Here is a 24,009-nt window from a genome sequence, read left to right on the forward strand (position 1 = left end):
CCAGGTGCCCCGAAAATGTAATTTTTTAAAAACAACAAACACCACAAAATCATGCACCCAAAATATTGGAGAACTTACTGAACCCACACTGCCAAGTAGATCTGGTTGACGATTATGATACCATTAGTTTTCTACTTCTTCATGCCATCTATATGTTCATGTGGAAATTATACCTTATATATATGCACATGGTAGAGAGAAAAAGAATGTGCTTTAGTATCAGATACAAACCCATTTCACTTACTACCTGTGTGCTCCTGAGGAAAGTATTTAACTTCTGAGCCCCAGTTTCATTCAGGCTATGCTAGATGAAATCAGCCAGGATGAATCCAGTCTATCCTGGATGATACCTGCCTTACAGAGTCACTGTAAGAATTTAATGACTCATTGTTTTCTGATGTGGTAACACATTCCCCAGCACTTAGGGAATTCTCAGTAAGTGCCATTCTTATTGCCCATGATGCAGTAGAAATAGCTAACAATGTGTTACTGTAAAATAACCTAAAAAAAAAAGAGGACTGGTGGTTGCCAGAAGTCAGGGGAGGGTGGTGGGAGAAATGGGGTAAGCTGGGTTTTATTTTTTAGTTTAAATAATTAAAAAAAAAAAGTCACAATGAAACATGCTTTATAGTTAATCATTTAATGAACTAACATTTTCACTTATAAACATACAATTTGCATATATACGGAAAAGCAGGTTCTGTGGACTCAAGAGACTACGAAAGACAGGGAAGCAGTCAGAAAATAGATCAGTTCTGGGGGGAATAATGGAACTGCATTCCATGCCTGTGTCTATATAAACTTGTGAAGGAGAGAGAAAAATGAAACAGGATCATAACTGAGGTAGAAAATAAACTTGGGCCATTCATCTCAACCATAGAACATCTTATGATCCAGGTCTTGGGGCCTGGACTGGCCTGTTTCGGGATGATCATCTGAAACACAGCCACTGGTCTCTCCCTTCTCTTTACCAAGACCTGAAGTACACTCCAGGAATTAAAAGAAAAATCAGACTGGCAAATGTGCAATGTCAGTGGCCAACTTCTTTCGGGTCCATTATATAGAAGTACATAATGAAAGTGAAATGCTTACTAACACCTGAACAAGTTCCTTCTACCTCATCTAACTCATTGATTTAGGATTACCTAAATTGAAGTGATCATAAAATAAACCTCTTCAGAAGCTGGACCAGGGAAATGAAGTATCTCAGCCTATCTTTATAACTACTATGCATTTCATGTCAGCATCAAGTCACCAGCAACAGTGAATTTCCAGGCTCAACTATGTCTACCCAATCGGGTCGGCCAACAGGGTGCACAACATGTGCCCAAGCTTCAATTCACACCTCCCTTTCTGTCAGTGGGGGGACTCTGCTTCCTGGGCATTTCAGTGATATAACTCAGTAGTCTGTGTTTCCATGTAACACAGACTAAATCCATGTTCAAAATTAATACCCCAATGCAACATTAAAAACTGTTTAATATTTTATTAGTAAAGCATCCAGCTCTAGTAATGACTACAATCTCAACAAAGCCATTCTTACTATATAGGATGTAAAATCATAGAAGCAACATTTTTAACCATCAAAACCAGCGTTGTCACACATCTGGCAATTTTCCACCATCCCAAATATCCAAAGCGGTGACAGTCAAGCGTACCGCCTTTCAGCTAGATACAGACTCTACAGTGGCAGTAGGTTCACCACAACTGTCCAGGAAAGGTCGCTTGGCAGATGGTTTCAAATGGAAATCTATTTAAGTCTGCTCAGAGAATCAGTTGACCAATAAAACAAATGAGCTATGTATGTAACTGGCCATAGAAAATAAAAATATTTTGTGTTACTAGGAGCATATTCTGTGGAAGCATGGCTACATGGAGTGCAAGGACAGGGACTATTACTGTGCTAAACTGCCTTGGTAGAAGTACATTTTTTAAAGCATGCAGGACAGAAAACTGCACTAATTAGGCACTTTAAAAATTTACATAAATAACAGAAATGCAGGATTTGGGGTTTTGTGAGCTTTACACATAGCTGGGACTCAAAATTAAATGTTTAAGCTTCTCTGAGTCAGGAATAAAAACAAAGCTGGCAACCTGGTCAGGTTGAAGAATATCTTGACACCAAGCCATTCAAGTCCTTAGGCCTCATTTGCCATCTATAACCTGAGTCTTCCCCACAGCCAAGGTCCCAAGAGCCCTCACTATGCCACCACAAGGGCTCCATGCACCCCAGTGCTTGGGGGACAGCCACAATGCCCCAGTCCTGCACAAAACAGGACACCTGCTCTTTAACAGCCTTTAGAAGGACAGAAAAGAGCATCCCCTACACAGTGCAATCTCTGGAGGCCTGACACAGTAACACTGTAACTATGGCTCTCATTCCATTTTCCTCATCATTCTTTTAATAGCACTTTCTTAACAGGTAGAAAAATAAGCTATAAGTAGGCTGAGGTGGCAATAAAAATACTCAAAACAGACACTAAAAACATAATGTCTCTGAATAACAAACCTACCTCCACATACTTGTAACTATTTTGCCTTCTTCAAGTTTTCAAGGATAAAGCCCTAAAACTTTAAGGCTCAAGTCAATTCCTAATGTGGGATATTTTCCAAGTATTACTACCAAGAAAACAAAGAATAAAATGAAGAATCATTTTAAAGGGGGGAAGGGGAGAGGGAGGGCTGCCCTTTCCCCATCATCCTGAGCAGTAACTGGACCCACATCATGGGAATACCAACCCCACTGCCTCAGCGAAGTTCCTGAGAACTTACCAGTCCACAATTCCTGAAGTTACATGCAGCCAGTTCTGATCTGAGGCTTGAAAGTTTGATGTTAAACAGAAAGAAGCTGCAGTTCTCCTTGCCACATAACTCACTCATACACCATCAGACTATTAACATAATACTAAAGTAAATTGTCCCTTAAGCATTACACCTAACTGAAAAGAAAATGCCTTTCAAAACAAGTATGGTCAAATAAAGTATTCTGAGAGTTCTACAAAGAAATTTCTGGAATGAGCCAGTAACCCAGAGTCCATGTTTTAGCTAAACAGAAGTCAGAAGTCTTCTCTACAGTAGATGGATTAGTTATGACTATGATGTCACCAGTTTCAAAAGAACTATTCTAACTATTATTAAAAACATTTATCACCAACAGAACACCCTGCAAATTATAGTATTGAACATAGGGCATCAGAAGCTAGGCACATCCAGATCTGAAGGATTCTAGAAGACCCAGAACAGAGACCCTAAGGCCATGCCCGTGGCAGCTCCAGCCAGCATGCCCAGTGCCAGATCACTGTCGCTATCTCGATACCGCTCCCGAATGATGACTTGGTTGGTAGGCTGTTGTCCATAAAGTCCTAAAAAGGAAGTAAAAAAGTAGACATTGTCAGGAGCAGTTTAAGTCCAACATTCCTTCAAAAAGCGTGTCCTGAAAATGGTAAAGGCCACATCTCCGTGCATATGCATCCCTCCCTTATGGTGCTGTCTTCCTCTAGAGGTATGTAGGGTGGCTGAGTGGGTACTAGCCAGCTCTCCTTCACCAAACGCTCAGATGACAAGTTTCTAAGACTACACTAAAAGGAAATTAAGATGCTCAACTTTCCAAGATCCAAAGCCCCAACCACTTCAAATAGCAGGACCTTAATGAAGCTGTAAGTTCTAGGTTCCAATGTCCACTTCTGCCTTCCACATCATGCTCATTAGTATGACAGGTAGATGGGGGAACAGCATGGAAGATACACAGAGCCTACAGACAAGGGGAGAGCCAAGACTCTGCACCTAAAGTTAAAAATGTAAAACCCATTTGAAAGCTAATCAGTTTCTTGATATTCATGCAAACCATTTTTAAATTAAACCTTAAATCTGCTAATATAATTCATTCTTCATTTTTAATCATGTCCTTACGGGGGAAAATACTTACATTAGAGGGAAAACTTTTAAAAAGCAAACTTTAAACACATTTAGTATTTAATTTGCGTGATTAAAATTTACAACTGGAAATGTATCACTGAACAAAGGGTACATCTTCTGTACTTCACAACAGCTAATTAGCTTTAAAATTACTCAAATATAAATAACATTCATTTTCTTCCCTGACCCACTGTTTCCTTAACAATTCAGCCCTAGGGGAGCTAGACACTAATCCAACAGTAATGTATACATGGAGATGAAAACCAACAGCAGAATAAAGGCTTATCACTCTAAGCATTTACAGTCCTACAAGCATTTACATGTACTGACTCACTTAATCCTCACAACAACCTTGTGAATTGAGTTTATTATTATCCTCATTTTACCGATGGGCAAAAGTGAGGCACACAGGGCTTAAAGGCAGTAAAGGCTCACAAACCCAGGCACTTGAGCTACAAGTGTGCACTCATAACCACTAATGCCTCAGAGAGATGGAGAAAGATAGGAGAGAAAAAACGCAAAGCCACAGGGTAGTACAATGAGACCATTATAAACCTAGGGCTGATCAAGTATAGGTAACAGCACTGGAAGTCTTTTACATAATGTTTAAATCTCAAAACTGGTGAACCATAATATTTCCTTTCACAGCCTTGTAGTTAAAAGTTTTCAATTAGGGAACTGTAACTATGAAATGTAGGATAGTAGAAACTAGGAAGCCGACTTAAATTAAAAGATCCCTTCGACCATCTAAATCTGCATTCCCCTCAGTAGTTCATACCAAGAGACACCTATATCACATGACCAGGAGAGCCCTCTCCTGCAGCTTCTGCTCACCTCTGCTCCAAGGAGGGAACTCCTAATCCAAGTCAGTGGGGACATTTCTAAGTTGTAGTTATTGTAATTACCTAACTTAACTAAGATTTACATAACTGGTCAAAATGTGAATGTGAAACAAGCAGATATTGTTTCCCCACATAACTAAAGTAGATACTTTAGGGAAGACTAAATAAAGGCAGGTAACATTTACAAATTACTATCAAAGCAAGGAACTGAGTAAATTATAGAAGAATCACAAAATCTGAATTTGTCGTTTGTACTTGCCAAGGGAAACTACAGTGCAATAACGTGTCATGAGTACAATCTTTGTAAGACAGAAAACCCCAGTCAAAGGAGCCAACTCAAAGCAAAGACCTAGAGCCTATATCAAAAGACAGCTGAACAACTGTCCACTAATGTGGGTAAATTACAAGAGAACACTTACAGTATGTACACAGCACCCTTTGCACTTTTTAAATTGGCTGACTGACCACTAGCTCCAATCATATTACAGAGAAGATCCTGGGGTACCTGAATGGCTCAGTCAGGAGAGCATGTGACTCTTGGTCTTGGGGTCTTAACTTCGAGTCCCATGTTGGGTGTGGAGATTAAAAGTAAAATCTTAAAAAAAAAAAAAAACGGGGCTGGGGTTGGGGGAGGGGGCAGAGAAGGCCTTTAACCTGCTCTATGCATGATGAGGATGATGCCTATGAACAATGGAAGGCAGTATGTCATGAAGATGGCAAAGGACTGAGGTATCTAGAAGAGCTGAGGAGCTCTTGTCTTCTTATCAGCACAGTGCTACTATGGGATGACCAGAAAACCAACTCGGCCCCTCCAGAGCAAGCACACCTGCTAGCTGGTCACAGTGCTAATGCTGAATGACGACCTACTTAACTCTGCCCTTTGCAGCAAGTATCTTAAGGATGCCCACATGAGAGTGCTCTTTGTTTTCCTATGAAGCAAGTGAATAGCAAAGATAGAACTGATTTATATAAATTCCCTTCTCAAGTACTTCCACAAAACTTTAGCTCTTCTGAACAGTAAGAAACAGCTGAGATTACCCCAGTCTGGAAGTCTGCAACTGAGTAAGAAAGAGGCTGGCTTTCATGACTTGGTTAGGCTAGGGCTTAAAAACCCACCACCAACTCCAAGGTAAATGGGCAAAGAAATTAAATTTATAAACAATTATACCATGTTTATCTTCCAACTTGACAGTTCACTTTAGACCTAAGAAGGCTATCAAAACTTTCAGAGCTAACAACTATAGGAACTCTTTCAGTACAACTGAGAAACCAGTGTTTCATAAACTCCTAGTGGTACTGGAAACTTGCAAACTGTTCTGAGAATCAACTGGGTAACTGGTATCAAGATTTACTGTCGGGCGCCTGGGTTGCTCAGTGGGTTAAGCCGCTGCCTTTGGCTCAGGTCATGATCTCAGGGTCCTGGGATCAAGTCCCGCATCACGCTCTCTGCTCAGCAGGGAGCCTGCTTCCTCCTCTCTCTCTCTGCCTGCCTCTCTGCCTACTTGTGGTCTCTCTCTGTCAAATAAATAAATAAAATCTTTAAAAAAAAAAAAAAGATTTATTGTCATACTGTCAGAAGAAATGATGTAAAGTCCAAATTTCCCTCAAAACAATCCAGAGATGAGGAAAGGAGATGGAGGTGAAACAAAGTTAGGTACGATGTGGTAACTGAAGCTGGGAATGGACAAATGACAGTTCATTAAAGTACTATCCCTACTTTTGCATGTTTGAGAACTTTTATAGATATGGTATCAAAAGAAATATAAATGCCTATGCCCTCTGACATTTGAACTTAATATATTCTAAATATAAATACATTCTAAATATAAATATAAATATATTCTAAAACAGATTTAACAGGAATGAAAAAGAAAATCACCAGATGTTGAAAGTAGTTATCTATAATTGCAAACAGGAAAAAAAAGAAAGTAAACAACCAATACTAGAAGATTCAAATAATGAATCACCCAATATGATAATATGCTGTCATTAAAATACTTATGGAGATTATGCAGCACTCTAGACAAAATATATAGAATTTTAAAATGAGAAAAAAAATGCAAAAAGTAATATAAGACTGCAAAGATGAAAAATTCATTTTATATGGGGAAGGTAATTCAAAAAACAGTTGTGCTAAGATCACAGGACCAAAAATACTTCATTTTTTAGCATCAGCATTTTATTCATTTTCAATTTTACATGAAAAAGTCAAGCAAGAAGAATCCCTCATACTCGATGCTAGCTGAGTGAACTGCATCAGACTTTAGAAAGAGATGACTAGAGAAACTCTCATATTAGGCGCTAAAATATGAGAAACCAAAGTAACCACCAACAAGTAAAAGGACACTTTGAAATGGGGCTGGTGACTTCTGGGCAACTCTGTGGCATTAGCATCAGTAACCACTTACTTACCTTTCTGATAACAGAGTCTCCTTCCACTGCTTCTGTGTTAAGACATAGAACTAGGTTTGCTCACAACACCCTCAGATTTCCTGTATCTCTCTGAGCTCTGGGCTCTTGTTCTAGGCTATTTACCAGCTCATTGTCTTATATGTTGATCTGACATGCCATGTCTACTGCAACCTATCCTTTCCAGACTTCTCTTGCTCTCCCAGCATCTGGGTGACACTTGCTCTTCATTACATCAGTCACATGGCTCTCTGCCTCCTCGTCCTGACTGCAGACTCCAGCCTCACGGCCAGTATTCTCCAACACCTCTACCTTAGACCTCCCACTGTCAAAACTGCACACAGGACTTGATACTACCTACACAGGTTAGTTACTCATATCTACAATCTTTCTCAGTGAAAGGTGAAAAATGGAAAACGTGCATCAAAAGCCCAGAATAAATAGAAGTACCTTCCAGGCCTTTACTTCACCTGCAAAAGGGAGTATCACCTACTAGTGTTAATTTTTGAAGGATGTAACCAGAAGAGAAAAATAAGAGAAGTTATCACTTAAAACTGGCCTCTTAGTTTGGTTGCTCTTTAATACAAGTGAATACCAGTAACTACAAATTCTCTCCTTGGGAACAAAACTAGATCCAATAGTGAAGTTTTTAAAAAGCATATTCTAACTTTCTGAGGTAGTATAAAAATACATAATTTTTTTAAAACACATAGCAGATCTATACCAGAAGCATAGCTCACTTATCCTTAAACTGAGAAACAGAAATCCTTCAGGACTCATCTACCCACTAAACAGAGATATAAGAAGTAAAAGGTAGGCATGAGTTACCTGCATATGGGTACTGGTAGGGTACAGCATAAGCCTGCCCGTTTGCAGCATAGACAACTTGAGTTCCTGGAGGGTATGCACCACTGTATGGACCATAGCCATATGTCTGTTGAAAAGAAACAGGCTCATCATACTTTTGAAATTCAGCATCAATTTATAATAAAAATTCTCAGCAAAGTGGGTGGAGAGGGAATGTACCTCAACTTAATAAAGGCCATATATGACAAGCCCACAGCTGACATCATATTCAACAGTGAAAAGTTAAAAGCTTTCCTCTAAGATAAGGAACAAGACAATAAGTTAACCACTCTTACTACTTTTACTCAACATGATAATCAAAGTCCTGGCCAGAAAAAGAAATGAAAGGCAAATAAATTGAGAAGTAATAGTAATAGTAATTAAGAAGGAATAGTAAAACTGTCACTATTTGCAGATAATATGATATTATACCTAGAAAACTCTAAAGAAAATTACCAAAAAAACTGTTAGAACTAAAAAAAGGAATTCAGTAAAGTTATAGGATACAAAATCAACATATACTAATCTTTTGTGTTCCCACACACTAATAACTATCAGAATGACAAATTAAGAAAACTATCCCATTGGGACGCCTGGGTGGCGCAGTTGGTTGGACGACTGCCTCCGGCTCAGGGCGTGATCCTGGAGTCCCGGGATCGAGTCCCACATCAGGCTCCCAGCTCCATGGGGAGTCTGCTTCGCTCTCTGACCTTCTCCTCGCTCATGCTCTCTCTCACTGTCTCTCTCTCTCAAATAAATAAATAAAATCTTTAAAAAAAAAAAAAAAGAAAACTATCCCATTTACAAATACATCAGAAACAAAAAACCTAGGAATAAATTTAACCCAAGAGAAAGATCTATACACTGAGTCCTAAGACACTGAAGGGAAGGGAAAAAAAAAAAAAAAAAAAAACCCTGAAGGAAACACAAATAAATGAAAAATATTCTGTGCTCATGGACTGTAAGAATAGTTAAAATAGCCATACTATCCAGAACAATCTACAGGTTCAATGCAATCCCTATCAGAATTCCAATGGGATTTTACCCCCAGAAACAGAATGAAAATTCTACAGTTTGTAAGGAACCACAAAAGACCCCAACAGCCAAAGCAATCCTAAGAGAAAAAACAACAAAGCAGGAGGCATCACATGCCCCAATTTCAAACTATAGGACAAAGCTACAGTAACCAAAACAGTGTGATATTGGCATAAAAACACAGAGATCAATGGAACAGAAAAGAGAGGCCAGAAACAAACCCACACATATATGGTCAATTAATTTATGACAAATGAAACATGAATATGCTATGGGGAAAGGACAGTCTCTTCAATAAATGGTGTTTGAAAAACTGGACAGCCACATGTACAGACTGAAACTAAACCACTATCTTATATCATACACAAAATCAACTCAAGCAGATTAAAAGACTTGAACATAAGACCTGAAACCAAAAAACTCTAGTAGAAAAACATAGTAAGCCACCTGGCATAGGTCTCAGCAATATTTTGGATTTGACACCAAAACAAAAATAAACAACTGGGACTGTAATAAACTAAAAAGTTTCTGGGGCCCTTGACTCTGTATTTTGGCTCAGGTCATAATTCTCAGGGTCATGAGATCAAGCCCTTTGTCAGGCTCTGCACAGGGTGTGGAGCCTGCTTAAGATTCTCTCTCTCCCTCTCCGTGTCCCCCCAAATAAATAAATACATAATTAATAAAAAATAAAAACTTTCTTCACAGCAAAGGAAATGGTCAAGAAAATGAAAAGGCAACCTACTAAATGGAAGAAAATATTTGCAAACCACGTATCTGATAAGGGATTAATACAAAAAACATACAAAAAAGAAATTTATACAATTCAATAACAAAAGTAAAACTAATTAAAAAATGGGCAGAGAATCTCAATGGACATTTTCCACAGACAGATGGCCAATAGACATATGTAAGAATGGCTAACATCACTCATCATAAGGGAAATGCAAATCAAAACCACAATGAGGAATCACCTTACATTTGTTAGAAGAGCTAGTATCAAAAAACAAAACAAACAAAAAACAAATAACAAGTGGTGGTGAGAATATGGAAAAAAGGAAACCCTGTGCACTGCTGGCAGAAATGTAAATTAGTGCAGCCACTATCGCCAACAGTATGGAGGTTCCTCAAAAAATTAAAAACAGAACTATCATACGACCCAACAATTCCACTTTGGGGTATTTATCAGAAGAAAATGAAAACCCTGACTCAAAAAGATATACAGTCATACCTCATTTTATTGTGCTTTGCTTTACTGCACTTTGCAGATACTGTGTTTTTACACATTGAAAGATTTGTGGCAACCCTACATTGAGAAAGTCTACCAGCACCATTTTTCCAACAGCATTTGCTCACTTCATGTCTCTGTGTCACATTTTGTAAATTCTCACAAAATTCCAAACTTTTTCATTATTATTATATTTGTTACAGTAATCTGTCATCAGTGATCTTTGATGTTACTATTATTTTGGGGTGCCACAAGCCACACCCATAAAATGGGCAAACTTAATAAGTCTTATACGTTCTGACTGCTCCACCAACTACTAGTTCTCTTTCCCTCTCAGGCCCTCCTATTTCCTCAGACACAACAATATTGAAATAAGGCCAATTAATAACCCTACACTGGGTTGGCTCAGTGAAGCAACCGTCTTTGATGCAGTTCATGATCCCAGGGTCCTGGGACCAAAACCCTCCATCAGGCTCCCTGCTAAGCAGGAAGCCTATTTCTCCCTCTTCCTCTGCTGCTCCCCTGCTTATTTGTTCTCTCTGTCAAATAAATAAATAGTAAAATCTTAAAAAAATTAAAAAATAAGTTAAAAAACCTACAATGGTTTGTAAGTGGTCAAGTGAAAGAAGAGTCGTATGTCTCTCTCTCTAAATCAGAACCTAGGAATGATTAAGCTTAGCGAGGAAGGCATGTAGAAAACCAAGACAGGCCAAAAACTGAGCCTCTTGTACCATGCAGTTAGTCAAGTTGTGAATGAAGAAGAAAAGTTCTTGAAGGAAATTAAAAGTGCTACTTGGGGGGTGCCTGGATGGCTCAGTTGGTTAGGCACCCAACTCTGACATCAGGACATGACCTCAGGGTCATGAGATAGAGCCTTACATTGGGCTCCATGCTTGGTGCAGAGTTTGCTTGAGATTCTCTCTCCCTCTGCCTCTGTCCCCAGCCCCGCAATCTTTAAAAGTGCTACTCCAGTGAACATACAAATGATAAAGCAAAACAGCCATATGTCATTTGCAAATATCTTCTCCCATTCTGTCAGTTGTCTTTTGGTTTTGTTGACTGTTTCCTTTGCTGTGCAAAAGCTTTTGATCTTGATGAAATCCCAATAGTTCATTTTTGCCCTTGCTTCCCTTGCCTTTGGTGATGTTCCTAGGAAGATGGTGCTGCGGCTGAGGTCAAAAAGGTTGCTGCCTCTGTTCTCCTCAAGGATTTTGATGGATTCCTTTCTCACATTGAGGTCATTTATCCATTTTGAGTCTATTTTCATTGTGGTATAAGGAAATGGTCCAATTTCATTTTTCAACATGTGGCCATCCAATTTTCCCAACACCATTTATTGAAGAGGCTGTCTTTTTTCCATTGGACATTCTTTCCTGCTTTGTCGAAGATTAGTTGACCATAGAGTTGAGGGTCTATTTCTGGCTCTCTTATCAGATAAAGGGCTAGTGTCCAAAATCTATAAAGAACTTAGCAAACTCAACACCCAAAGAACAAATAATCCAATCAAGAAATGGGCAGAAAACATGAACAGACATTTCTGCAAAGAAGACATCCAGATGGCCAACAGACACATGAAAAAGTGCTCCACATCACTCAGCATCAGGGAAATACAAACCAAAACCACAGTGAGATATCACCTCACACCAGTCAGAATGGCTAATATCAACAAGTCAGGAAATGAGAGATGCTGGCGAGGATGTGGAGAAAGGGGAACCCTCCTACACTGTTGGTGGGAATGCAAGCTGGTGCAACCACTCTGGAAAATAGCATGGAGGTTCCTCAAAATGTTGAAAATAGAACTACCCTACGACCCAGCAATTGCACTACTGGGTATTTACCCTAAAGATACAAATGTAGTGATCCAAAGGGGCACGTGCACCCAAATGTTTATAGCAGCAATGTCTACCATAGCCAAACTATGGAAAGAACCTAGATGTCCATCAACAGATGAATGGATAAAGAAGATGTGGTATATATACACAATGGAATACTATGCAGCCATCAAAAGAAACGAAATCTTGCCATTTGCGACAACGTGGATGGAACTAGAGGGTATCATGCTTAGCAAAATAAGTCAAGCAGAGAAAGACAACTATCATATGATCTCCCTGATATGAGGAAGTGATGATGCAACATAGGGGTTAAGGGGGTAGGAGAAGAATAAATGAAACAAGATGGGATTGGGAGGGAGACAAACCATAAGTGACTCTTAATCTCATAAAACAAACTGAGGGTTGCTGGGGGAACGGGGGTGGGGAGAAGAGGGGTGGGGTTATGGACATTGGGGAGGGCGTATGTGCTATGGTGAGTGCTGTGAAGTGTGTAAACCTGGTGATTCACAGACCTGTACCCCTGGGGATAAAAATACATTGTATGTTTATAAAAAATAAAATAAAAATTTAAAATTTAAAATTTAAAAAAAAGGAAAAAAATAAATTAAATAAAAAGTTAATAGTTAATAGCCTCCTAAAAAAAAAAAAAAAAAAAGCCATATAGCTAATGCAGAGAAAATCTGAGTAGTCTAGATAGAAAAATCAAACCAGTCCAACATTCCCTTAAGCCAAAGCCTAATCCCAAGTAAGGCCCTAACTCACTTCAATTCTGTGAAGGCTAAGAGAGGTAAGGAAGCCATCCTAGCAGCAGAAGCCCCCACAGCAATTCCAGGAAGAAAATAAAGGACCAGGAATTTTGTGGGTGGGAAAACCATAACGTCTGAAACCTCAGCAGGTGACTGGCAGTCTTCCAGCAGCACAGATCTATGAATGAGCATTGTGAGAAATAGGCAACGGACCCACCTTCACTGATTAAGTGAATGACTAGTATATTCTGGGAAATATGGAGACAAAAAGCCCAGCCTTCTTTACGAGCTCACAGGTTGGGGGGTCAGCAGGGCAGCAGGAGAAGACAGATATGCTTACAGATAACTACCATTACTGTTGTCATGTGATAAGTATTATATGGCACAAGGGAGAACAGGATGCTGCTGTCAAACAAACAGCTGCATAGTTTAAACCTGTCATCTTATAAAAGCAGGACATGGGAGTTAAGCTTCTGGAAGACAGCAAAGATATAGATTTTCCCTATTCTTCCTAAGTAGAACTGAAAACCCTGAACATAATATCTAAAACAAACATAAGGGGACTCTGAAAGATGGCAGACTGGCTAGGGACCTCAGAACCATAAGAAGGCCAGATGGTGAGCTCCCTGGGTTTCCTGTTCGCCTCCTATATCCTCAAGTAGCTAAAGGAAAGAAAGGAACCAATGAATACAAACAAAAAGGCCCCCCCAAAAAGCTTGCTCTCTCTACCCAAAAAAACCTTGGGAGGAAAGGGGCAATCTGGCAAGAGAGACCATTTTTAGTCAGTAACTGCTCTACTCCAGTCCAACACTACAGAAATAACTATGGCTCCACCCCAACTCCCACCAGCAAGGCCAAGTATAGAGAGTAAACCTCCATGTTTGGCAGGCTGTAATTAGGTACCACCTCCCGCATGCCCCATCCCAAGTTGTGTGAGAGAAGACCAAGTAGAGAGCTAAGAACTTCATCCCTGCCAGATGGAGAGCCAGAACTCCCACCTCTGTCCAGCACAAACCAGATGCCCCTCCCAGACCCACGGGATGAGACCAAGCAAGTACTCATCACAGTGGAAGCTAGTGCGAAGCAGTAGAGAGGATCCTTCCAATTCCCACATAGGCTGGTGTCAGCAGAGACCTGGAGGAGGGCCTAAATTCCCAACCCTCCTGACAAGGTGGTGACCGAGCTACCCAGGTGCCCCTCCAGAAAGGTTTTTAAAGCAGCTATCATAAAAATATCTCAAGAAGCAATTATGGGGGGCACCTGGGTGGCTCAGTGGGTTAAGCCGCTGCCTTCGGCTCAGGTCATGATCTCAGGGTCCTGGGATCGAGTCCCGCATCGGGCTCTCTGCTCTGCAGGGAGCCTGCTTCCTCCTCTCCCTCTCTCTGCCTGCCTGTCTGCCTGCTTGTGATCTCTGTCTGTCAAATAAATAAATAAAATCTTTAAAAAAAAAAAAAAAAAGAAGCAATTATGAAAATGTCTGAAATACATTTTTTAAAAGTCTCCACAGGGGCGCCTGCGTGGCTCAGCTGTTAAGCAGTTGGTTGCCTTTGGCTCAGGTCATGATCCCAGGGTCCTGTGATCAAGCCCCACATCAGGCTCCCTGAACATCCGATAGCCTGCTTCTCCCTCTGCCCTTCCCCCCTGCCTGTGTTCCCTCTCTCACTGTGTCTCTGTCAAATAAATAAGTAAAATCTGTAAAAAAAAAAGTCTCCACAGAAACAGAAAATCTCAGGAAAAACAACATAAAGATTTATACACATATTCATGTATTTTCAAGATTTAAAAAATAAAAATTTTAGAAAAAATTATATTAAAAAATACAATGAATGAGCTTAACAACACAATAGAGATGACAGAGAAAAAGAATCAGTAAGCAGGACTATAAATTGGAGAGAAAATAGATTGATGAAAAGAAAATGAAAGAATCTGAGACATATGGGATCTAACATCCATGTCATCAGTTTCAAAAGAGAGAGGGGATGGGACTAAAAAAACGTTCCAGAAATGATGGCCTAAATTTTCCCAAATTTAGCAAGAACCATAAACCTACATATTCAATAAACTGAACCAAACAAAATAACCCCCCCACCTCAAAATCCATACCAAAACACATTATAATCAAACTTCTCAAAACTAAGGACAAAGATAGGTGCCTGGGTGGCTCAGTAGGTTAAGCAACTGCCTTCGGTCCAGGTCATTATCCCGGAGTCCCTGGATCAAGTCCCACATCCAGGTACCTGCTCAGTAGGGAGTCTGTTTCTCCCTCTGATCCTCACCCCTCTCTCATGCTCTCTCTCTCACGCTTTATCAAATAAATAAAATTAAAAAAAAAAAATCTAAGGACAAAGAAAGAAGCTAGAAATAAACAAAGCACTACGTACATGGGGGAAACAAAAAATTTAAATGACAGCAGATGTGTCCTCAGAAACCATGAAGGCCAAAAGAAACACCACACACTTGTCAAATGTTCAAAGACCTAACAACTCAGAATTCTATACTAGTGAAAATATCCTTCAGAAATGAGAAGAAATCAAGACATTCTCAGATGAAGGAAAACTAAGAATTTGTTGCCAGCTAATCTGTCCTAAGGAATGGCAAAAGGAAGTTCACTAAACAAAAAGTAAACAATTAAAAATAGGAATCTTGAAATATCAAGAGATAAAATATAGTCAGAACAGAAGTATATCTTCACATCTTGACATTTCTAACAAGTCTGACAGCTGAAGCAAAATTTCTAATACCATCTAATGTGGTCCTCATATATAAAGGAATGTGAACACTTAACTTTGAAAAATATATATTTATGAATAACACAATAACTAGAGCAACCACTAAAAAAAAATACAAAGAGAGACAATCAAGAAACATTACAGATAAATCAAAATGCAATTTTTGAGGCATATGGGTGGCTCAGTTGGTTAAGTAAGCATCCAACTCTTGGTTTGGGCACAGGTCATGATGTCAGGGTCATGCAATCAAGCCCCAGCTTTGCTCAGCTTTGCTCTCTGTAGCATCTGCTTTGGATTCCTTCTCTCCCTCTGCCCCTCCCCCACTCACACACTCTCTTCCCCTCTCTAAAATAAATAAATCTTTTTAAAAAATGCAATTTTAAAACATGTTCAAATAACTCACAAAAAGCTTAAGAAAAAGAACATAGAGAAATTTAAAAAAAATAACCAAAGGAAAACAGAAAATAAAAGGACATATTTAACCCTAACATATCAAAAATTACATTAAATGTAAATGGTCTAAATATACTAATTACAAGGTAGAGGTTTGTCAGATATACAGGTAGAAATGACCTAATTATATGCTGCCTATGAGAAACTCACTTCAAATATAATGATATCTGTAACTTGAAAGAAAAAAGATGGGAAGAGATACCATACAAACAGTAAAAAGTAACAGATGTGGCTATATCAATATCAAATAGAACAGACATCAGACAATATTACCAGAAACAAAAAGAGACATTACATTATAATAGACTTAATCCACCAAGAAAATATAAACAACAGAGTTGCACACCTAAGTTAGACAATTTAAGGAACAGGACCAATTCCTCAAAAAGTACAAATTACAACAACCCACTCAATATGAAATAGAGAACACTATTAAGTATTTATTCCCACAACTATTAAGAAATTAGAATTTGTAATTAAAAAATATCCCAAAAAGAAATCTTCTGGCTCAGACTGTTTCACTGGAGATTTTATGCATTCATTGATTGGCAAACTCAACATAATAAAGATGTCAATTCTCCCCCAATAAACTGGATACCTAAGTTCAAAACAATTTCTACCAAAACCTATCAAGACTTTGCTATAGATTTACACACTTCATATGAAAAGGAATGTAACCAGAACAGTTAAGGGAATTCTGAAAAGGAAGAATAAAGTGGAGGATCAGTCTATCCAATCTCAAGACTCTTTTTATACAGCTACAGTAATCAAGTCTGTGTTGTGTTAGAGGAAGAAAAACACTTAGATCAATGGGACTGAGCAAAGAACTGAGAAACAGACAAACACAAATCTCTGATTTTTAACAGAGATACAAAAGCAATTCCAGGAAGGACTACAAGTCTTTTCAACAAATTATAGTGCAATAATCAGACATCCATATTAAAAAAATGAACCTTAACTTAACCTAACCTTAACTTAACCTAAAAAATCAACTCACAATGGAAAACACTTAAGTGCAAATCCTGGGACTATAAAACTTTCAGAAAATAGCATATGAGAAAACCTTAGGAAACCTGGTCTGGTAAAATGTCAAACATGACATCAAAACCATGAACCATAAAAATTGAGAAATTGGGACTGCATGAAAATTAAAATTGTGAAAGGCACTGTTAAGATGTCTACATGCTATTGAGCAAGTAAAAGACATGAGGTGACATTTTACTGAACAGGATATATGATGGCAAATAAGAACATAAAAAATGGCAACATTACCAACTATTAGGGAAACACAAATTAAGATCAGAATGAAATATCATTATACACCTATTAGAATGGCTAAAATTAAAAAAAAAAACAATGACAACACTTAACACTGGGAAGGATGCAGAGAAACTGGATTACTCCTCAGTTAAATGGTAGAGTCATTCTGGAAAGTAGTTTGCTAGCTTTCTAAAAAACTAACCATATATTCACCATACAACAGATCAAGCAAATCCCCTTTGGAGCACTTTTTTCCAGAGAAATAAAACCTTATGTTTGTACAAAAACCTGTAAATGATGAGTCTTCACGGGGGGTTTACTGGTAACAGAACTCTGAAACAACCCCAACAGATAAATGCCCCTCAATACATTTTTAGTATATGTGCTGCCAAAGAGAGCACAATGCCCCTCAATACTTAATAGGGTACACGTGCAACAATCTGGATGGCTCTCAAGGGCACTGTACTAAGTGAAAAATACAAAAAAAAAAAAAAGATAACATGCTGAATGACTCAATTTATGTAACACTGCAGAAAAGACAAAATTATATAAACAGAACAAATCAGTGGCTGACAGGAGTTAGGAAAGAAGAAGGAAAATGTGACTATGTAAGAGTGTAGAAGGAAGATTTTGTGAACAGCATCGTATCATGATTGAGGATCTGATTATACAAATCTACATATACAATAAAATGACACAAAACCAGGCATAATAAACACTGTGCCAATTTTAAATTCCTGGTTTTGACTTTATCTACATGTAACAACTAGAGGGGACCTGGGTGAAGAATACATGAGATCTCTACATATTATTTTTGCAACTTCCTATAAATCTATAATTATACAAAATTAAAAGTTGAAACAAAACAGAAGTACCTCCCACAAACAGAGACTTCTATATGTAGCAATGAACACTTGGCACTTCTACCTAGGAGATACTCCCAAGGTATTTATTATGTGATTTTTTTTTTTAAAGGTTTTGTTTTTTCAAAATAAAAGAAGCTTTTTTTCCTGATTATAAAAAGAATTCAAGTATTTGAATTCTCATTTATTAATTCATTAAGTATAAATCATAAATCATCAATATCATATTACCAAACGGTCATTAACATGAATCATTTTCAGGTCTATCTTTAAAACAAAATGTGAATATAAAGATTGTAAATTTTATGAAAGAAAACAATAATCTGGCTTTTTTCGTTGTTTTTTTTTTTAAAGATTTTATTTATTTGCCAGAGAGAGAGAGCAAGAGAGTACACACAAGCAGGCAGAGACGCAGGCAGAGGCAGCGAGAGAAACAGGTTCCCTGCTGAGCAAGGAGCCCGATGCGGGACTCAATCCCAGGACCCTGGGATCATAACCTGAGCCGAAGGCAGTGGCTTAACCCACTGAGCCACCCAGGCGTCACAATAATCTGTTTGTTTTTTTTTTTTTAAGTTTAAAGAAGAAAAGGGCTGAGTACATTTCTAATTTCTCTAATAGTGGCTCAAGTTTCTTTTTTATTTCTTAAAAAGGAGAGTAGCACAGAGACCCCCAACTTCCCTTCACTTGGATTCTGAAATGCCACGATTCACTCCCTACCTCCAGGGTTGGTGCGGCATAGGCTGTGTAAGGAGGTGGGGAAGAAGCCACAGCTGTTTCATCATACAGGACATCTGAACCAACATAAGCCTATGAGAGGAGAGAGAGAGAATGAAAGAGAGCTGTCACAAAGCAACTGCAGGCTCTTGGGATTCTATGTATATATATCCTTTTTACCTAGCAAATTCTTAAAAATCAGAACAGCAAATAAAACAGTTCTGTGAGAAGTAGTAAACAGGAGTATCTCCCTACCATTCCCTTTCAAGCCTGCCCTCTAAGTGTCCTTCGAATTTGGGAGGAGGAGGTCCTCTTCACCAATCTGCAGGTGACAAGAACAGAGCCCTCACCCCAAAGAGACCAGAGAGACTCACATCACCCAGGCCTTTTCAAAAATGTTGTACCACTCTCAACAACCCTTTTGTTAAATAAAAATCCTACAGTCTGAAATGTAGCAGTCAGATGTTGTTCTACACACAGCCTGGTTTTTGCATTAAAAAAAAATCCTCCGTTAAATTACTTCCCAAGGGAAGAGAAAAATCAATGCTCTCATTAAAAAAAAACTCCATACAAAGAATCATCTAGGATCTTACTCCCAACTATATGGATCATTAATACTAATTTCAGCCAAAAAGAAGATTTTTATGAAAGAAAAGGTAACTGAAGTTGCACAGTAGCCTTAAGAGGAAGAAATGTCTTAGACTAACAGGAATAGGAAACAAAGTCATTTGGATATTCAGTCTTTTTTACTTTCTTTTCCCACCTGTACAAATTATCTTTTAAAAGTTTCATCTACCTTCTTCTTTTCCTCCTAAAGAGATAAAAGAAAAAATAAAACCCTGTCTAAAGAATAAAAGTGCTGAGGGCAGATGTTGAGTGCAAAGTTGTTGCCTTGATTCTCTGACAGAAACAAGCATGGCATTATGAACACCTATAAATGGGGTTTAACTGTTTCAGCAACCTCAGAAGCAGAACTGGAATTAAGTCCAAGTCCCAAAAATGCTTGTTTCACAAGGCTGAGATGTTATGCCTTTTGAGCCATCCCTGTAAATCACAGAACTCAAAGTGCTGCAAAATTTTCTGAGATACAGACATTTCTGGAAGGTAACACTGGAACCAGTGCTGCCTATATTAAGAGGGGCCCTTCCTGCTTAAAAGGTTTGACAAAATCTAGCTTGCTCTCATTACCAGTGAAAGGTGCCCCACCCAGCTATGTCTACTCAGCCATCGCTGGATGGCCAAGACACCCATCTCCATTCCCCTTTCCTAACCCCCTACCCCCCCATTTGTTACAGCAAACTAGGTAAAAATGTTACTGGTGACTGCCATTAGCAACTTACTGTATTTGTTCTGGAATCCTGGAGTGTAAATTTCCAGGCCCTGAAGAAAAGAAAAAGGGATGTTTTATTCAAGGCAATCCAATATCTATTTCAAGGATTCTCAAACCTGTGTTGGCATAAAAATTTCTGGAAAAGCTTGTTTCAAGAATAGGTCTTCAGTCCTTACCCCAAGACCCCACTCAATCAAAGCATTTCAAACATGCACAAGAAATACATAATATGCAAAAAATATTTATCTATGGTACATATACTATATATTTAAAGCATGCCCTATTACTACACAGTTTTTGCTTTACTCTTTAGTAAATATAAAAATGCACCATGCTTACTATACTGCAATTTGCTTTATCAATTCATGTCACACACAGATGTGCATCTGTTTTTTAATGGCTACATAATGTTCCATGATGTGAGATTTAGATTGTCAGGTTTTCTGTGATTGAAAATAATGCCTGCTTGAGAAACTGGCACATGTCATGTAAGTTTAAGGTATATAAATAATGTGGTGATCTGAATATATATATATTTGTGTGTGTATATATATATATATCAAAATGATTACCACAAAATTATATATATATATATATATATATATATATATATATATATAAATGATTACCACAGTTAAGATTAACACCGTCACTCCCTCACATAGCTGCTTTTCTATTTTTTCTGGTGATAACATTTTAAATCTACTTTGTAACTTGTTCAAGTATATAATAAAGTATTTTTTATAATCACCATACTATATAATTAGATGCCCAAAACTTTTTCATCACATAGTTGAAAGTTTGTACCCTTCAACCAACATCTAATATCCCCTGACCATTCATTCCACTATTTCTAGGAATCTGACTTTTTAAGATTCTACCAGTAAATGAGAACATAAAATATTTCTCTGTTTGACTTACTTCACTTAGCAAAATGCCCTCAAGGTCCACCCAAGATGTTGCAAAAGGGAGGATTTTGAGGTGCCTGGGTGGCTCAGTGGGTTAAAGCCTCTGCCTTCAGCTCAGGTCATGATCTCAGGGTCCTGGAATCGAGGCCCGCATCAGGCTCTCTGCTCAGCAGGGAGCCTGCTTCCCTTCCTCTCTCTACCTGCCTCTCTGCCTACTTAGCATCTCTCTGTCAAATAAATAAATAAAATCTCTAAAACAAAAAAAGGGGGGAGGATGTCCTTCTTTTTTTCATGACTGAATTCTGTGTCTGTGTGTGTGTGTGTCACATTTTCTTTGTCCTTTCACCCATCAACAACTGCTTAGGTTGTTTCATGTTTTGGATACTGTGAATAATGCTGCATTGAACACGTAGGTGCAAATATCTCTTCAAGATAATGATTTCGTTTCCTTCAAGACATATCCAAAGAGGGACTGCTAGATTAAATGGTGGTTCTACATTTAGTTTTTTGAGGAATCACCATAACATATCCATAGTAGCTTGTACCAATTTACATTCCTGCCAACAATACACCAGATTCCCTTATCTCTACATCCTCACCAATGCTTATCTTTTGTCCTTTTGTTAACAGCCATTCTAGGAGGTGTGAGGTAATCTCATTATGATTTTGATCTGCATCCCTGGTGATTAGTGATGCTGAGCATCTTTTCCTTTTGGCCATTTGTATATATTTGGAAAAATATGTATTCAAGTCCTTTGCCCATTTTAAAATAAAACTGTAGGGTTTTTCTGCTATGAAGCTATACAATCTCCTTATATATTTTGGATACTAAGCCCTTATCATGTAGAAGGTTTACAAATATTTTCTCCTGACTGGTGGCTCAGTCACCCAGCCACTGACTGGGTGGCTCAGTTAGTTCACGTAATGATTGAAGGGTCCTAGAGTTGAGCCCTGTCAGGCTCCCTTCTCAGCGGGGAGTCTGGTTCTCCCTCTCCCTCTGCCCCTCCCTACCACCTATGCTCTGTCACTGATATATAAAATACTAAAAATATATTTTTTCCTCCCATTCCATAGGATGCCTTTTCATTTTTCTGATTGTTTCTTTGCTGTGCAGAAGCTTTAGAATTTGATGAGGTCCCATGTGTTTACTTTGGCCTTTGCTGTTTGTGCTTTTGGTGTTCCATCTAAAAACAAACAAACAAAAAATCACTGCCAAGACCAATGTTAAAGAACTTTTTCCCCAAAACTACCATTTTCTTACACCATAAATAAAAATAAACTCAAAATGGATTAAGGACCTAAACATGTGACCTAAAACCAAAAAATCCTAGAACACAAGCAGTAATTTCTCTGACATCAGCCACAGCAACTTCTTTCTTGATATATCTCCTGAGGCAGGGGAAACAAAAGTAAAAATAAACAGTTGGGACTACATCAAAGTAAAAAGCTTCCCCACAACAAAGGAAACAACCAACAAAACTAAAAGGTAACCTACTGAATGGGAGAAGATATTTGCAAATGGCATATCTGATAAAGGTTAGTATCCAAAATATATAAAGAACTTAATAAAACTCAACACCCAAAAAGCAAATAATCCAATTAAAATAGGGAAGAAGACATGAACAAACATTTCTCCAAGGAGAAATCCAGATGGCCAACAGACACATGAAAAGATGTTCAACATCATTCTTCATCACGGAAATGCAAATCAAAACTACAATGAGGTATCACCTCACACCTGTCAGAATAACTAAAATCAACAACACATCAAACAAGTGTTAACAAAGATGTGGAGGAAAAGGAACCTTCCTTGCACTGTAGGTGGGAATGCAAATGGTGCAGCCACTATGGTAAACAGTATGGAAGTTCCTCAAAAAACTAAAAATGGAACTACCCTATGATCCAGCAATTGTACTACTGAATACTTACCCAAAGAATATGAAAACACTAATTTGAAGAGATACATGCACCCCTGTGTTTACTGCAGCATTATTTACAGTGGTCAAACAGCAGCACAAGTGTCCATCAATAGATTAATGGATAAAGAAGTGGTGTGTGTGTGTATGTATGCATATATGTACACATGTGTGTATGTGTATGCATATATACATGTATGTGTGTATACAGACTCATATGTATATACACACACATATATACACATGTACACACACAATGGAATAATATTTAGCCACAAAGAAGAATGGGATCTTGCCATTTACAACAATATGAATGGAGCTAGAGAGTATTATGCTAATCGAAATAAGCCAGTCAGAGAAAGACAAATATCATATGATTTCACTCATTTGTGGAATTTGAGAAACAAAAGAAATGAATAAAGGAAAAAAGAGAGACAGAAAGACAAACACAAACCAAAAAGCAGAGTCTCAACTATGGAGAATAAATGGATGGCTGCTAGAGAGGAGGTGAGTGGCAGGGACAGGTTATATTGGTGAAGAGGACTAAGAGTACAACTTATCACAATGAACACCCTGTAATGGACAGAATTGCTGGATCACTGTATTGTAAGCCTGAAACTGATATGTTAACTTACAAACTGATACGTTAACTTACTGATACGTTAACTTACAAAAACTGATACGTTAATTTAAAAAAAAAAAAAAGACAAGGAGCTTTTTCCCTTTTTTCTTCTAGTAATTTAACAGTTTAAGGTCTTATATTTAAGTTTTTAATCCATTTTGAATTAACCTGTGTGAGTGGTCTATGATAGCATTCCCATTTCATTCTTTTACATAGGATTATCCGGTCCTCCCAGCACCATTTACTGAAGAAAAACTGTCCTTTCCCCATTGAGCATTCTTTGTTCCTCCATCAAAAATTATTGACCATACAGCTGAGTGGCTCAGTCAGAAGAACACAGGACTCTTGATCTCAGGGTCCTGAG

The 24,009-nt window shown here is 38.2% G+C and overlaps 1 protein-coding gene across 3 annotated transcripts in view; it reads right to left on the bottom strand.

Annotated features, from left to right (window-relative positions):
- Positions 1 to 624: 624 nt before the first annotated feature.
- PLEKHB2 (pleckstrin homology domain containing B2) overlaps positions 625 to 24,009 on the bottom strand; it is a 50,869-nt gene continuing 27,484 nt past the window's right edge. For 2 of the 3 annotated variants that reach the window (XM_044242735.1, XM_044242736.1), the window contains 4 exons: positions 20,210 to 20,249; positions 18,873 to 18,962; positions 7,995 to 8,100; positions 625 to 3,362 (listed from right to left, as the gene is read on the bottom strand). In XM_044242735.1, the coding sequence (XP_044098670.1) occupies positions 3,226 to 3,362; positions 7,995 to 8,100; positions 18,873 to 18,962; positions 20,210 to 20,249 (373 nt within the window). In that variant the 3' untranslated portion in view covers positions 625 to 3,225. The remainder of the gene's footprint in view (positions 3,363 to 7,994; positions 8,101 to 18,872; positions 18,963 to 20,209; positions 20,250 to 24,009) is intronic. The other variant, XM_044242734.1, reaches the window with a different exon arrangement.

Source organism: Neovison vison, chromosome 3, assembly GCF_020171115.1.
Source record: "Neovison vison isolate M4711 chromosome 3, ASM_NN_V1, whole genome shotgun sequence".
Taxonomy (NCBI): Eukaryota; Metazoa; Chordata; class Mammalia; order Carnivora; family Mustelidae; genus Neogale; species Neogale vison.